The 17,338-nt window shown below is 39.4% G+C and overlaps 1 protein-coding gene across 1 annotated transcript in view; it reads right to left on the bottom strand.

Annotated features, from left to right (window-relative positions):
• Window positions 1–17,338, bottom strand: part of tfa (transferrin-a) — a 38,967-nt gene that overhangs the window by 8,947 nt on the left and 12,682 nt on the right. Inside the window, exons 4-12 of the mRNA XM_048604299.1 lie at window positions 16,436–16,618; window positions 14,219–14,363; window positions 12,408–12,463; window positions 10,686–10,858; window positions 8,269–8,446; window positions 4,281–4,411; window positions 1,917–2,013; window positions 1,084–1,125; window positions 214–378 (exon numbers count right to left, since the gene is read on the bottom strand). Coding sequence (XP_048460256.1) covers window positions 214–378; window positions 1,084–1,125; window positions 1,917–2,013; window positions 4,281–4,411; window positions 8,269–8,446; window positions 10,686–10,858; window positions 12,408–12,463; window positions 14,219–14,363; window positions 16,436–16,618 — 1,170 coding nt within the window. The remainder of the gene's footprint in view (window positions 1–213; window positions 379–1,083; window positions 1,126–1,916; window positions 2,014–4,280; window positions 4,412–8,268; window positions 8,447–10,685; window positions 10,859–12,407; window positions 12,464–14,218; window positions 14,364–16,435; window positions 16,619–17,338) is intronic.

Below are 17,338 nucleotides of genomic sequence, written 5' to 3'. Positions count from 1 at the left end.
ACAAATACTAGGTAAGAAACTGTGCAAGATGCATAGAGAGCAAAGGATGGAAAACAGATAGATTAAAGAGGTAGGGGAAGTGGAAAACAGAAGAGAAAGAGACAGACATTGACATGGAGAGAAGACAATTTAACCCTTATGCAATTTAACAGAAGTATTACCTTGCACAATTAAATATTTCACAAGGGCAGAGAAACATGAAAGCATACTTACAATTATAAACATCACAAGCTTTGATTATATTTCTGTTAATCAAGAATCCCATGGGAACGTTCCAGCCAGCAGTTCGCCCAACAGCTGTGTGACAGGACTTCTTCCCTTTCAGCGTCATCCAGTTCAGGCTAGAATCCTTTACAACCGCCAAGGCATAGTAAGAGGCTGTGAGAGAATACACACAATGTAACATTCCCAGTGGAAAAATGAATCAATATTTAAAGCAGAGCAGGATTCAGGACAGTGGACGATCAGCAGAGTAGTGTGTCGGTTGTAGATTATTCCAGTATTGAGCTGTCAGAGATCTGATGGGCTGGACGATTTTCTCTTTGCTTTGAGCTTCTTTGTTTTATCATTCTATCAAAGCCAATTCCTTGCAGGATCAGTTTCCTCTGAGCCAGAAGGTTGCGGACCAAACTCCAATTCCAATCTTGGTCAAGTAATCTCGTTTGACTCTCTGGCACAGTACTCAGAGACTAGCTGAACTGTTATTGCAGAATTAGAGGCCATTATTTCCATTGATTTCTTCTTACTGTCTGACCTTGGTGTACCTCTAATTCATATAGCATTGGGTTCAGGAAGAGAGAACAGGAGATCACAGAGTGGGGAGCTAATCTATCTGTAAGAGTGAGGAAAGATTAGGTTGCATTCACAACCTTTATGCTGCTGGCAAAACCTCTTCAAAACAAACATTTCTTCAAAATTGATGCAAGTGATTGCACAGTCATTCTGGTCCTGTAGAATTGTGATGTTGCTACATTGCCACCATGAGGTGTTCATTCTGAGGTAACAATGCAGCAGTGTTTTATTCGTGTTAATTACACAAATTGAGGACGATTTGTTTGGCTAATATGTACTTTTAACACTTACGTATTTTTGTACTTGATGCTGATGTGCACGGGCCACGATTTTCTACAGAGAGAAAGGAAAAGGCATAATTTTAATACAATGCAATCACAAGATAATAATTTGCAGCACGTATAAGCTTTTGTGCCTGAAATGAATCCTTCCCAGCTCAGTCATATCATGTGCACTCAAAAGTAAAACACCAACTCCAGACACCTACAAGCATATCAAGTCAAGTATCCTTCATCCTGATAACACTGTATGCAGCTAGTCAAGGTCACAGAGCTTCACCTGCAATCACACTATACACATAAGCAATGAATAATGGACTGAAGCCATATGGCTTGAGAAAGTCATGTGGCAGAATTTCCAATTCCTTAATATTTTAGTAGCCTCCTAATTTTTGGGTATATCCTATAATATGAATTGTGGTTTTATGTCTATTTTTTAATGCAGTGCTCCTGAAACTCTGAATTATATCATAATAGTCCTGTAAATGGGATGTGGGATTCAATAATTCACAGAGCCTCACCAGTTCAATTAACAACTTTAAACACACAAATGAGATGGATAAGTTGCTTAGAATGAGTAAAACCCAACCAGATGTTTTGAATATAAGCCCAGACTCACACTGACAATGACATCAGAGGAGATCCATCTCACTCAGCAATCACACATGGTATAAGCTATTATTCTTCATGACGAAGTTCCCAAATGGAATGAGATTGGCTGGATTGTTTGGGATGGAGAAGCAATTTACTCATATCATTTCCACACAAAAATTCATGCCATATTTTAATTAAGCCTAAGATTCATGCACGGAACAGAGCAATTTAAAGCTTTTGCATAACACTTACTTTTGTCATAATACTCTGCCATGACTGGGACGAGGCCACATTTTCCTCCAACGTACACTTGCCCACCATCAAGACTTATTGCATCAGCAACACCAGACTGCAACCAGAGAATTTATACAGTGTGTTTGTCACTCTGGCTCTCTTTTTCACTCAATTTGTCCATTTTTTTTTCCTCAGAGCATAAATATACCTTTCTCTTCATATTTGTACCTGGTACATGAAGCAATCTTTTGTGGGCACTCATCAAAAGTTACACCAATTTCTCCTGTGTTAACGTTGTAGATGTAGTTAAATAATGATTTGTCCAGATCTGCCAAGATGTCTCTTGCTTCAGCTTAGTTATCAGAAATTGAAACTATTTGAAGACTGCACAGAAGCTACAACAACTTTTACAAGCTGCTTGTATCAAAATTATTGGACCAGTTTTAAAAGAAAGTCTATCTGGGAAACAGTGAGCATACCATAATTGAATTGATGTCAGCCTCCTAGGGAATGAGGAAGCAAAACTAGAGGGGTGTTGATTTTGAAGGAGTGAGGAAGCAGTTAACAGTTCTGAAGAAGACCATGTTAAACTCAAAACATTAACTCTGTTCTCTCTCCACAGATTTGATAAAAAGAAAAGAAAAGCTGTGCTTTTACACAGCTTTCAGCAAGGCTTTGGATACAGTGTCATATGAGAGATTGATCTATAAAACAGTTATGCATAAATGATGGGCCAAATCATCCAGGCCTGCAAGAGCTCAGGAAGGAGGTGACAGACCATGGACGTGAGATAGGTTGTCATCTGATGTATCTCTCCTTTTACCAGTTCTGATTCCCTTGAATCTGAGATCTCTTTCAGATTCCCATCTTCCTGCCAATCTCATGTAAACCATCCCTGTGGCACCACAAAATCTCCCTTTACAAGTTCCACCTGACCCAGATACAGAACCAATGCCTCTGAATTATGATACGTCCTTCCTATATCAATTCTCCATCCATGTATATCGTTGTCCAATTTTAATCCTCACTAGCAGATGGGAATGTAAGTAATCCTGAGATGACTACTTTAGAACTCCTGCTTTTCAAACTCATTACTAGCTTCTTGAAATCTACTTCAGAGACCTTATCCTCCTTCCTAGCCAAGTCGATGATATAGATATGGATCACAACTTCTGGCCAATCACCATTCCCTAGAATATTGTGTTGGAGCTAGTCCATAACATCCTTGACCTAGACACCAAGGAGGTAACACAGCAATACCTACAGCCCGCAGAAATGCCTATCTGTTCCCTGATTAACAAATCACCCCATCAATATTGATCTTCTCTTCTTCTTCCTCCCTTCTGTATATCTGAGTTATCCATGGTGCCATAAACAGAGTTCTGACTGCATTCCTCTGAGGAACCAATACCCTTGTCATTATCTGAAGCAGAAAGCTCTTTATTGAGCAGGACCTCAGGGGACTCCTGTAAAATCTACCTCGTTCTCTTGGACTGCCTAGTGGTCCCCTCTCAACTTTCACGCTACAAGCCTGTGGCACAAACACCTTTCTGAACTGCTCGTGACACTTCCTGTCTATGTGGTGACCTAGATTACCAGTAGTTTCCATAACCTTCCACATCCACAAGCATCCACTCCCTCCACCACTGACACTTCGTAGCAGCAGTGTGCAGTGTCTACAAGATGCACCAAAGATCCTCTGACAGCACCTTCCAAACTCACGGTCACTTCCATCGAGAAGGACAAGGACAACAGATATATGGGAACACCATCACCTTCAAGGTCCCCTCCAAGCCACTCACCATCCTGACGTGGAAATATATCACCAATCTTTCACTGTTGCTGGGTCAAAATCCTGGAAGTCCCTCCCTAATGGTTCAGAAAGTGTTTGTTCCACATGCTTGTAGCATACCCTCTGGGTAAATATGTTTTCTTTCTGTGAATTCACTCTTAAATTTTAGATAACCAATAAAAAATCCAAGACTCCTTGTTCTGGTCTTACTCAAGGTGAAACATCTTTTCTATGTTACCCCTTTCAAAATCTTTCATTATTTTATAAAGCTGTACCAGGTCACCTCTCAGTGTGATCCTTTGTAGAGAAAGGGCTTCTTTCCCACTAATTATAATCTATCAGTTCTGACAAAAATTTTAGTTATGTTTTTTGCTCCTGCACCAGTTCCTCAGCATTGAAGGAATATACAGTACTCTGTATCTAAGCAGTTTCTGGCATGGGAGTAGCGGAACTGTGTCAAGGAATCTTTACAATGCAGCAATTCCATGTTGTATTTGAACTAGGGCAAAAGAAAATGGTATCATGTTCCATTGTTAACCTTAACTTGATGAATGTGAGAAAAGGTTTTGTGAAATACTGTTGTCATTTACCATAATCTGTTTGATGCAGTCCTCAGCGTCGTTGCCTGAGACACAGTTTACTGCTGTCCACATGTCACACTTATTCTTTTCAAGGTCCCCAGTTGTACACCAACGTATCTTCGTACTCAAGCTACTGGACTCTGCAACACAAAATGTTTGAATTGTTTGTTAACCTCCTGTCACTGTAATTTGTGGACTAGTCAGCCTTTCAATCTGTAAGTTCTTATAGCAACATACAGCACAAATTCTCAAACTCTCAAGTTCAGTCACTATGCAGTGAAGGAATAGGAGCTATCGTTGTCTCACAATCTTGCAGCATCAGTGGAAAGAGAAGAACAGACCTAATGTTTCAAGTCAAATATTGCTCCTCTTTAGTCTTGAGGTAATTCATACACCTGAAAGGTTAGATATGCTGTCTCCACTTAAAGTAGATAAGACATGAGCACTGAAGGAAATGCATCCAAGGATACTGAGGCAAGGGAGGGTGGAAATTGCAGACATCATCATAATTTTTCAGTCTTCCTGAGACTCAGGGGTGGTACCACAACTTGGTGAATCACAAATATTACACTCTTGTTCAAAAAGCCAGTCAATTTATTTTCACAGGTGGAGAAATTATTGAAACAATAATTAAGGTCAAAATTAATAGGCAAATGGACAAATATGAGCTAATTGAAGAAATCCAGCATGGATTCCAACATGGATTTCTTCAAATGCAGCATGGATTTCTTAAGGGAAAGCCCATGTTTAACTAACATGCTGCAGTATTTTGAAGAGGTGGCCATGAGAGCTGTTGAGTGCACTGCACTTGATATGATGTACATGGACTTGCAAAAGGTGCTTTATATTCTATCATACAGCAGACTTATGGGCAATGTTACAGCTCAAGGAATAAAAGAGACATTAAAAACCTGGATACAGAGTTGGCTGAGTGACAGGAAGTAAAGAGAAGTGGTTAATGGATGTTTTTCAGTCCTAGAAAGATGTGTAGTGTTGCTCCCCAGACTTGGGGATGGTCAGTCACTGATCTTCCTGATACAAAAACAATTCTAGACCTTGGCTTGTGGGGTACAATTTCAAAGTTTGCAGATGATACAAAATATGGAAGCAATGTGAAGTGTAAGAATAGTATGGAACTTCATTAAGGACATACACAAGTTTGTGGAAGGGATGGTGAGATGGCAGACAAAGTTCGATGCGGAGAAGTGTAAAATGATTCATTTTGGTAGGAAGAGCACGGAGAGCTAATATAAAATGAAGGGCAGATCATTGAAGGGGATGCAGGAACTGAGAAACTTTGGTGTATATGTGCATAAGTCCTTGGAGGTAGCAAGACAGATTGATAGCAGATACTAAGACATATTAGACCCTCCTAATGGGCATAGAGTAAGAAGGTTTTGTTGAACATTGTTTTGGCCTCAACTAGAGCACTGACACCAATTCTGGGTGGCGTGCTTTAGGAAGGGCTTCAGGGATGGATGGGGCCATGAAGGGGGCATATAGGAAATGACAGCTTTAGAGAATGCATTGACATGGGGAATTTGGAGGATGCATGGGGGCTTTGGAGTTAAGGGTGGTGAGGAGGGTTGAGTGGTGAGAGCCAGGAGACCTAACAACCTGGTAGAGAACTAGCAGACAGAGGGAGGCTTTCTAACTTGCCTGCCTCAACATCCACCTGCCTCGTTGGGCCTTTTCAGAAGGTGGTGACTGTGCCCAGTCTGACCGAACTCTGGAAGATGAAAGATCTGTATGGATAGGCTGCCTTTCAGCAGTCAGGCTGCGATATTGGGAAATGCCCTTACTTGGGATGCCTGTCTTGAGGATGAAAATGCAGATCCTAATTGTCAAGAATTTGCACCATTTGTGTGTTCAGAATTGACCAGAGATGGTACAATGGTGTTACAAACAACCCACAGTTTATATGCAAGTATATATACTTATGTGCAATATTTACAAGCTAATACACAGCTTTGTGTTTGTTTTATATACAGGGGAAAGGTTGCATCATGTTATAAGCAGGATAACAACTAGAATAGTACAGAATTTATTTCTATGCAATCTATTTCAAACAAGATAATACTGTACATCCTTCTTTTCAGCTTCTTATATTCAAACACGATATTGCCATCTCTCCCTGCATTGGTGAAGCTTGAGATCGGAATTTGAATGAAGAAATGGTATTGTCCCAATCATCTCACTTAGGGAAGGGGAACAATTTAAAGAACACAATATGACTATAAACTGAAGACAGATCTCTGTTAAGTGCATATAAGGATTATTAAAGGCAGTTTTAAAAATCCAGTTCTGTTCCCCCATCCAAAAAATATCTCCAGCTTTTATTTTCAGTATAAAGAAGTGGCAGAAAAAATATCAGTAGAAAATAACTGGACTCCAAAACTTTCAACAATTAGAATAAAATTTTGTTTGTCATTTATATAAATGATTGCAATGAGAATATAGGAGGCATGGTTAGTAAGTTTGTGGAAAACACCAAAATTGAAAGTATGATGGGCAGTGAAGAAGGTTATGTAAAATTACGAGGAGATCTTGATCAACTGGATCAATGAGCCGAGGAGTGGCAGATGGAGTTTAATTTGGATAAATACGAGATATTGTATTTTGGTAAAACAAAGGCAGGACTTATACAATTAATGGTAGGGCTCTGCATAGTGTTGTAGACAGAGAGGCCTAGAGGTTCATAATTCTTTGAAATTTGCATCATAGGTAGACAGGGTAGGTAAGAAGGCATTTAGCATGCTTGCCTTCATTACTCGAGATCTTTGAGTATAGGAGTTTAGATGTCACGTTGAGGTTGTACAGGATGTTTGTGAGGCTTCTTCTGGAGTACTGTGTGCTGTTCCGGTAGCCCTGTTATAGGAAGGATATTATTAAACTGGAGCAGGTTCAGAAAAGATTTACCAGAATGTTGCTGGAAATGGAGGGTTTGAGTTATAAACGTAGACTGGGACTTTTTTCACTGGAGTGTAGGAGATTGAGGGGTGACCTTATAGAGGTATATAAAATCATGACAGGCTTAGATAAGATGAATAGGAAAGGTCTTTTCCCTAAGGTGGGGAGTATAAAACTAGGGAGCATATTTTTAAGGCGAGAGGAGAAAAATTTAAAAGAACATGAGGGGCAACGTTTTTAAACGTGTGTAAAATTTCATGCGTGGAATGAACTGCTAGAGGAAATGGTAGATGCAGGTACAGTTACAATGTTTAAAAGTCATTTGGATAAGTATATAAATGGGAAAGGTTTGGAGGATATGGGCCAAATGCAGGCAGGTATGACTAGTTTAGTTTGGGAAATTAGTTGCTGTGGACAAGTTGGACTGAAGGGTTTGTTTCCATGCTGTGACTCGATGACTCTATGACTATGGCTCTTAAAATCAAAAGTTACTTTTGTGAAAGTCATTGAAGCTCAGAAGCAAGTGAGAGACTGTAAAATAGTCTAATCATGGTGAATGAAAATGCACACTTAATTTTGCCATTCATGGATACTACTTTAAATTATCTCATATAATCAGACATCCATTTAACTCCTTGGTCAGTTTAAAAAGAATTGAAAACAAGATTGAAGAACCAATATTTATTGTGTGGTTTATTCACTTTATTGCCACTGGCATAAAGGAGTAAAAATAACCGTTAAAGATTATTACCACTCCTTGTTGATCACAATTTTGCATCAGCGTTGTGGATGGAATCCCAAAACAATTTTGCACTGGATGAATTAATCAGAAAGCTATTAATTGTCCCCACAGAAATTAATTACAGTCAAGGGTCACTAGAGGCTAATATTTGATGTTGGCTCCTCTGAATGAGCATCAAAAAATCTCCAATAGAGTTAGAAAGCTAACCAGGGGTGCTCAACAGAAAGGTTCAAAAATGTCACACAGAAAATCCTGATATGAAATTCAATCAAGAGGAGGAACAAAGGTGGTTCAATGCCAGCCAGTTATCAGTTACATTTAATTCTCACCAAAACATTTTCTTACCTTTGGTAATGGTTTTCAGAGCATTTACATATTTGGTGCCGAGGTACAGAAGGTAATCAGTTGCTTTGGGAAGGTGAATCAGTTCTTCTGTCGCGTCTTTAAACAGCAAGTCCTTACGTCCATACTTTGATGAACTGAAAAGTTTAAATTCTCCCCGACTTTGTGGCCCAAATCTTTTCTGTAAAATATGACATTAGGAAACCCAGAAGTGTTAATGAAGCCACGTCAGTCTTGAGGATTAAACAATGCTTTCCAAACTAGAAACTAGCAATTATCTTCCAAGTTACTAACTTGCCTGGAACATTAGATACGAAATCTCAACCATCACAGTGGTAGGAACACTACACCCTGACATTTTCAATGTTATAATTGACACCAGCACATAGATATTCTCTATGAAGACCTTATTGCAAACCCAACCCTGTTACAAGAGTCGAACATTCCCTGAATGAATGCACACAAATCTGACTCATGCTTCTTTGTGGAGAGCATTTTCTCATGTCTGAAACCTTTGTAGCAGCAAAAACTTTTAACAAACTTTTAGAAACTGTTTGAAGCTCAATATAAAGGGCAGCTGACCTGCACCAAAAAGCTGTATGTTTATTGTAGAAAAGTTATTCTATGTGATTATTTCTTATGGCATTAGCAAACCGCTTACAAGAATATAAGAGCAATTGCCCTGTGGTGATCTGCCTGTATATTTTGTTTCAGCTTCATTTGAGCACAAGTCATCTTGCTTAGGGAGCATTTGGATTTACTGGAGAGTGAGCGAGTTATGTTTTCCAGTCTGGGTTCTGATCAGGCACACTTTGGGTTGACAAAAATAATCTCCTGTCTCTGAAACCTAAATGAGGACCATACGAATTGAGCACAGATATTTTCAGCCCACTTCTTGGTGAATGGGTAGGTGTATGTACATAACATAAATTATCCTAAAGTTTCTGAAATCAGTGTCCACAAGTCCCATTTGGCAAGATGTATCTGTTTCTCCTGCCCTTAAAATAAACACCTGGAAAACAACCTCAAACTGCAAAGATAGTTTTATGAACAACTGTCTAATACATAATCCCAGCAGGTTATGAATGATAGTTGAATTGTGAATTTGGAGTTATATTTTATCTCAGGTGCAAATCAAAGTTAGTTTGTCTATCAAGGCTATCCCATATTGTCATAGTGCGGCAGAACATCATTACCTTCACTGTCTCCTATGTCGTCTGGGAGAAGAACCAACAAAAACAGAAAAAGAACCCTATGTCAATTCAGAGGGAGAAAATTCATTTCCAATAACAGAAGCATTTCACTTTGCCTTTGGAATTCAGCTCTTTTATCCACATTATGATAAAGCTGTAGATTTGGAGCTGAGTGGCCCCGATGGAATTCAAACTAAGGATTTGTGAGCAGTTATTAGTGAATAAGTGGGAAAAATTGCCTCGTCGCAATCCTAAAGCTTACTTGTACACAAACACAAGATATTTATCCTGAGGCACCCTACAACCAATGGGGTACTTTGTGGAAGTATTGCAATGTAGTGGCACCCAGTTTGCACACAGCAAGGTCACACAAACTGCAATGAGGCAATGATCAGAACATTGGTTTTAGTGATGTTTTTATTCAGTCATGGGATGTGGGCATTGCTGGTTAAGACAGTATTTATTGTGCACCTGCGGTGAAATTGAACCGCTGCAGACTTAAGGTGTAGGGACACGGTGGCTCAGTGGTTAGCACTGCTGCCTCACAGCGCCAGGGAACCGGGTTCGGTTCCACTGTCGGACGATTGTCTGTGTGGAGTTTGCACATTCTCCCCGTGTCTGCATGGGTTCCCTCCGGGTGCTTCAGTTTCCTCCCACAGTCCAGAGATGTGCAGACTAGGTGGATTGGCCATGCTAAATTGCCCGTAGGGATCTAGGGATGCCTAGATTAGGGGGATGGATCTGGGTGGGATGCTCTGAGGGTCGGTGTGGACTACTTGGGCTGAAGGGCCTGTTTCCACTCTGTAGGGATTCTATGATGATTCTAATTTCTAAAGATAATCAAAAGAAGTTTCTGGAAAACAGTGATCATGAGACACATCACCCAAAGTCTTTTTCATAAGAATATTGCCATTGTTCAGAATTAGAAAGTTATCCAACTCTCTGGTCAGCATTCATCCTTTAAGCAACACCACAGATGACAGATTTCCTGATTATTGATCCAACTGCTGTTTGTGGGACATGAACAAATTGGCAAACATGCTTGCTCGTCTATGAGCAATTATTGCACTCAATTCCATGTGAAATGAATGAGCATGTTTGGGAGACTTTATGTGGCAGTGAGAGTTACAAATCTATCTTGTTAGTGGCCCATGCATCATTTCCAAGCTGTTTGGTATTAGGCATTGACACTGAATGAAAGATCCCATTCTGCATGTTCCTGAATACCTGAGCTGTCGAGAGGAATCTCCAGATCTCATTATTTTTCTCATCTTCAACAGTTCCACTTCTTACGACCACTGCATGAGCTGGCACTTTAGCCCAGTTACATTCTTTGTATTTATCGACTGCTTTTCTGGTACCATCTAAGCACAGGAGCTCATAGTTTGCCTTCTCAGCAGCTAAAGAACAATAATGCAAAAAATAAACATTATCAAGGAGGCTGTGCACTGCTCACTTTGCCAATACTGGTCCCAGTTCAGGCAATACAAGTTCAATTGGTAAATTGAATGTAGGATAGGATCTTCTGCCCTTTCCATGAAGATTAAGCTGGGTTATTGGGATGATTCTGTGGCCTTGCAGGGACTTTGCCATCTCACCACCTGGGGAAGCTATCAGCTAGATACATGGGGTCTGCTTCCAGCAGGTTAGGGCAGGGGAGCCATAACAGCTGTAGGGCCATCAGAACTGAAGACTCTGAGCACCACTGACAGATCTGCAAGCAGGAAAGGTTGAAATCAAAGTTGATATTGACTCAGCAAAAGGGCTTCTGCTCAACCCCAACAGGCTACAGGCCTAAACCATGGTCAAGTCTTCATTGCTGTTCAGGTCAGCAGCATCATCTCCTTAAACGGGGCGCTGTCATGGTTCTTAACTCACCCTCAGTATGCCAGTTTCCCCTGGTGGCCTTGCCTAGAATCCAAAGTCATTCTTCTGAATTGGCCTGCTACATTGAAAACTTGCTCAGGGTCCTTAACTAGGCAGTACACACTGAGGCAGACTACTGTCTCCTGGATGGTTACAAGTGCGGGCTCAGGTCACTTATTCGGTGACAACATCAGGTTCCCAAAACTTCTGAGAAATGGTGGCTCGTGTGTGGAATGAACTTCCAGAGAAAGTGATGGATGCGGCTACAGTTAAAAAGTTTTTTTTAAAAATTTAGATAAGTACATGAATAAGAAATGTTTGCAGGGATAGGGGCCAAAAACAGGCAGGTGGGTCTACCTTATTTTGGGATTATGGTCGGCATAACCTAGCTGAACCGAAGGATCTGCTGCATGACTCTATGAGTTTAAATCCAGCTGACTTGGTGTCTATAAGTAAAATTCTATAAGTGTTCCTACATTCTCACACTCACACAGACAATTTCTGTTAAAAATTGACCCTTTATAAATATTTTTCAAAATTATTTGAAGGAAAGCCAATGGAAAAAAATCTACTAGAAGTAGATCCATCTGTCCTTCTGAGTTAATTCTACTCTGGTACAAATTATACACATTGCACTATTTAATCTGAACAATCCAAATTCAGTTCACAGTGTCACAGCTCTGAAAAACTATATCAAGTTCAAGTTATCAAGAAACATCTGGAGTCTTCAAATAGAAGTTTAAATGAATATAGTTAAGGAAAATGGTGTAAATAAATTAATCATATTGTTGAGAAATAAAGAATCTCTTTTAGAATTTTATATAAACAATGATTTCGATCCTTGTTTTGGACAATAGAAACTCAATTTACTGAAGAAAGATGGCGATTCAAATTTTTCAGTTGAAAAACTTTTCAGACAGGCTTTCAGGAAATTTATGGACAGGTTCTGCAATTGCAGGGTGATTGCAATTGTGGAAGAAGTTGAATCAAAAGTAAGACAAAACATTGCAAAAGAAACAATTTTAGTCAGGACCAGTTTACATAAGATTTTAATGAGTCATAGATTATTGAAACCACCGCTACCTGGCACTGTGGTATGTTTCACAAAGGCCACATCTCCAAAACCTTTCTTCAAGCATCTAGAAAGGAATAATCACACTAGTTAATTAAACATACCAAAACAGTGGGACACCCCAGTGTGGACTGTGTAACTTGGTAAGCCCTTTACAAGAGCCTTTAGCAAGGTTAGGCATAGAACAACTTACAATCGAGACAAACATTGCACATTTTTTAAGGTTTATTTCCAAAGAAATACAAAAACAAAATTAAAAAGTTATAAACTTAACACTCCAGCAGATTCCATTATCCTCCAGAAGACCAAACAGCATCCCACCAAAAACAAATCTTCCTATATCATCAACAAACCATCTTAAACCATAGACCCCACTTTAATGGCACAAGGTCATGCAATCCACTATAAATAATGGCTTCTCCCTGCTTCTATTCCAATATAACTGAACAAATTCATGTACCATACTATACTTACTATACTGTAGACAAATCCCACATAAGTGCTTGCAGGTCATGCAAACCTTGCGATTAGAAACAGAACAAATTGTTTCCACACTACCCCGAGCTGCACTTGTAGTCACTTTCTGTGACTAATACTACATCTGAACATTTGTAGGAAGTGCTCTCCCTGGTGTCACAACACAAATAATCACAGCCACAAAAGAACACTTCATCCATTCAGTTCCGACAACGCATCTCAGTCTCAGTTTAAACCACACTCAGAAGGTTGCAGGTTCAGGTTCCACTCTGCAGATTTCAGTATATAACCTAAGATGGCACAGTGAATGCTGGCTGAGACATCAAACCAAGGCTCTGCCGAGAGTCATAGAGTCATAGAGATGTACAGCATGGAAACAGACCCTTCAGTCCAACTCGTCCATGCCGACCAGACATCCTAGACAAATCTAGTCCCATTTGCCAGCATCTGGCCCATTTCCCTCTAAACCCTTTCTATTCATATACTAATCCAGATGCCTTTTAAATATTGTAATTGTGCCAGCCTTCACCACTTCCCCAGTCAGTTCATTCCACACATGCACCACCCAAATGCATGAAAAAGCTGCTGCCCCTTAGGTCCCTTTTAAATCTTCCTGCTCTCACCTTAAACCTATACCCTCTAGTTTGGACTTCCCTACCCTGGGGAAAAGACCTTGTCTATTTACCCTATCCATGCCCCTCATGATTTTATAAACTTTTACAAGGTCACCCCTCAGCCTCTGATGCTACAGGGAAAACAGCCCCAACCTACTCAGCCTCTCCTATCCTTTTAAATATCCTTGGACACTTTTACGAAGCTGATTTTTCAAATTGTCTGGAGAAATCCTACACCCAACATCACTAAAACAGATGATCAAGTCATTTGTGGGACCATATGCTACATTCATGTTGACTATATTATGACTGGGACTGCATTTCAAACATATGTCAGTTGTGAAGCAAGTTTTCTCATTCCAAGGTCATGAATGGTGCCACATAGTTTCAGTGATTTCTTCTTTTCAATGTGGTTCAAAGAATACCCTATAATACAAGCTGAATAGTCTCTCATTTATTTAAAAAGAACACTGAAATAGTCTATCATTTATTTCAGAAATACTGGAGTGACATTTGGTTAATGAAAAAGAATATGTTGGATTGGTTTATGCATTTTGTTCTACACATAAATATCAACAAATCGAGTGGAGAGATTACAATTTATTTACGGCTAAACTGAACCCAACAATCAGAGTGGAACTTGCTGTCCAATAGGAAGCACATTGAAAGGGATGCTGTTGTTCTACATGATAGTTTGATAATTTCTGACTTGAGAAGTATGGAATACTTACAGAAATGCTCCTGAATAATCATAAAAGGGTTCATTGTGTGATCGCTGGCAGAAATTCGTTCCTGTTCCATTGCACAGTTTACAAAGATTAGGGAAAGATTTAGGAGCACCTGGAACACAGCTGCTGGAAAAGAATCGTGCCACAACTGGCAGAGGGAAAAAAAAAAGAGAAATTAATTTGCAACAATCAATAGGTATGAATCCATGGAGAAGACTTTCTGGAGTTGACAACCAATATGGCAGGATTATTTGGGGTGCAGTGAATTTTGAAAAACTGCCCACTTTGGGAAGCCTGTGCCTCTACAGGGACTGATCTGATTTGTCTCTTCTACAGAAATTAAGGGAAGGATAAACTGAATGATTCCTTTATGAAGAGGTTCTGATCTACTCAATTTTCCACTATTTGCTTCACCCAAACAATCCAGTCTGCCTGGGCAAAGATTCAGCAAAATTTACCCTTATCAGTTTAAAGGTAGGACTCTCAGGCTGCTCAGTAACAGTTAAGGATCACAAAGGAGCAAGTAACTTCTGCAAAATAAGGACTGAGGTTACACCAGGAATTACTTAATTTAAAAAAAAACATATCCTTACTCATTTAACAGCACACACGATGATGCATGTGTCAGAGTAACAGAGAAAGTAACATAGAATGAGATTTAAAAGCAGGCAAAGACAAAGAATAAAACACTGCAGCTGCTGAAAAGCTGAAATAGAATCGTAAAATTTTGGAAATACACAGGTGAACGTTTAAAGTAAGGAAAAACGATGAAATTTCTGTGTCCATCAGTTCTGAAACGCCACTCTCTTTCTCACATAAATATCTCATTTTAAGAATGCATAGGTCCAATTTGCCTCTGAAAATTTGGGAATTCTAGCATCAAATGCTCTAGGTTAATGATATCTAAACACTGTAATACTTAATATAAGTAAACAAGATGTCATTTTAGTCTCCTTTCTCAACTGTGGAACATCAGTTTCTACAATCCTTCCTTGGTGGTTCTCCTTTTACATAATGAATTTTTTCCATCAGTCTTTTCTGCACCTTCTTCATTGCATCAACTCCATTTTTGTGACATGATAATCAAAGCTAAAGACTATAATTCAGGTTTACCACGCCATTACAAAGCTTTGAAAGTGTCAAGATCTCATCACAAATACACTTGTTTTGAATTTTTGAAAAGAAGGTTTTAAATGGAGCAGCAATGTCAGGGACTATCTGGGTTCCATTCTACTTGCTGTTAGACAAATAGACTGACTTGACGAGCAGAGAAAAGAGAAAGTAAAGGGCAAGAGAGGAGTAGAAAAATAAAGAAAAGCATGAAAAACAGAACTGGAAAGCAAAAAAAGGATGCAGAAAAGAATTTTTTTTCTTAATTCATTCACAGGAATGAATAAGGTTGGGAAGTGTAAGGGAAAGAGGGAAGGACAGGAAGTAATGAAAAAATTAGGGCAGCGTAGAATTTAGAATGATTGAGGGACACAGGACTGGAATTATGTTGAAGTGGACTCCCGGAACCCCAGTGTAAATATTTTAGCCTTCAAATCTTCCTGAGGAATCTAATGAACTGTAATATAGAGAATTTGTCAATTTGAAACTCCTGCTTCCAGCACTGATTTCCATGATCCCAAACGTTACAGCTGTTGAAGTCATTAGCCTGTGGTTTCCTAGGTCAGATTTGCCATCCACAGAGAAATAGAAATGGCAAGGGAGGGGCTGAACCACTGGTATCCCTTTCTAACTTGTAAAATTGGCAAGTGTGGGCCTTTAATGCCCAGATGCCAACCTGAATTACCTTGAAGTTAGGCTTGACATGGACTTTCCAGCTCAAAACAGGCTATTTGAAAGCACAACTGGGAAGGTTGGAAGTCCCATGCCTGTTGGAGGGCTCCAACAGCCATTTTGAAAGAGAAATGGGCAATACTCACACATCAAATGGGAGTCCATCTATCGACATATCCAGAAGATCAACTCGTGAATCCAAAAGGGCTCATTGGAGGAATTAGTTTCATTACTTTGGGGTTTGTAATGACATTTGTGAAACCAAGCATATTAGCCACCAGACAGACCTGGCCAATTCATTAAGTGCTTACAGCACATCCAATCTGGCTATCATGAATAATCTATTTCCAGTCAACTTTGTTTTGTTAATTGGCTTAGTTTGAATACAAAAATTGAAAAGTTCCTGACAAAAAAAAGCAAAACAAGACATTACATTACATTTTTCAACAGGATCCTCAGTATTCCAGTTTTCTCCGAAATTTCTCAGAATGGTTCCAATTGGGATATTCCAACCAGCAGATTTACCCAAACCAGTGTGGCAGGACTTCTTGCCCCTCAACGTATTGAAATTAATGTTAGTGCCTTTCTTTACCACTGCTACAGCATAGTAGCAGGACTCGCCTGTAAAATACAAATTACACTGTCAATAATTCGATCACAGAAAAATCTAATTTCCACTTCATATCCAAGTATCTCCATCAACCACATCAATTCTTTATGGCATTTTGGCAATGGAATAATGTCAATCCCTGTCAAATTCTGCAGAGCGATCTAAAGCAGTATTGCTTCTCAAATAATGGAAAGTATAGTAAAATATACAGGTTATCAAGATAGCTGTGGAGTCTATTCCTACAAACATGTTGAATGCACTCTGGAGCAGGTTCTATCACGAGCAATGAAATAATTGTGGCCAGGGGTCTTTGACATGTTAAGATTGTTGCCAAGTGATACTTAAATCCCTCTAAAGTGACATCTATCCCAGTTATGGAGATCCCTATAGAGATATATCTATCATAGAATATTGTTATGGATGTAGGGTCATTAATCTATGAGAGGTCATTGAAATCATTGTAAAGAGCGAAGTATCACAGATAAGCAGCGTTGCTAAAGAGAGGTGTGCATCATGGATTGTGTGGATGGTTGTAGGAAGAAGTATACCATAGGCTATAGAGAATCACAGAATTCCAGAATTATTATTGTGCACCAAATTCTATATAAAGGAGGCTACATCAGGTTATGAGGCTGCGGTGAAAAGGACTTTCATACGGATTGTAGAGCTCATTTTAGAGAGGGATGGGTCTCAAGTTGTTGCACTTATTGTCGAAAAGGCCTTTGACATAT

Source organism: Rhincodon typus, chromosome 13, assembly GCF_021869965.1.
Source record: "Rhincodon typus isolate 14 chromosome 13, sRhiTyp1.1, whole genome shotgun sequence".
In the NCBI taxonomy this organism is placed as follows: Eukaryota; Metazoa; Chordata; class Chondrichthyes; order Orectolobiformes; family Rhincodontidae; genus Rhincodon; species Rhincodon typus.
This window is presented reverse-complemented; position numbering and strand designations above follow the sequence as displayed.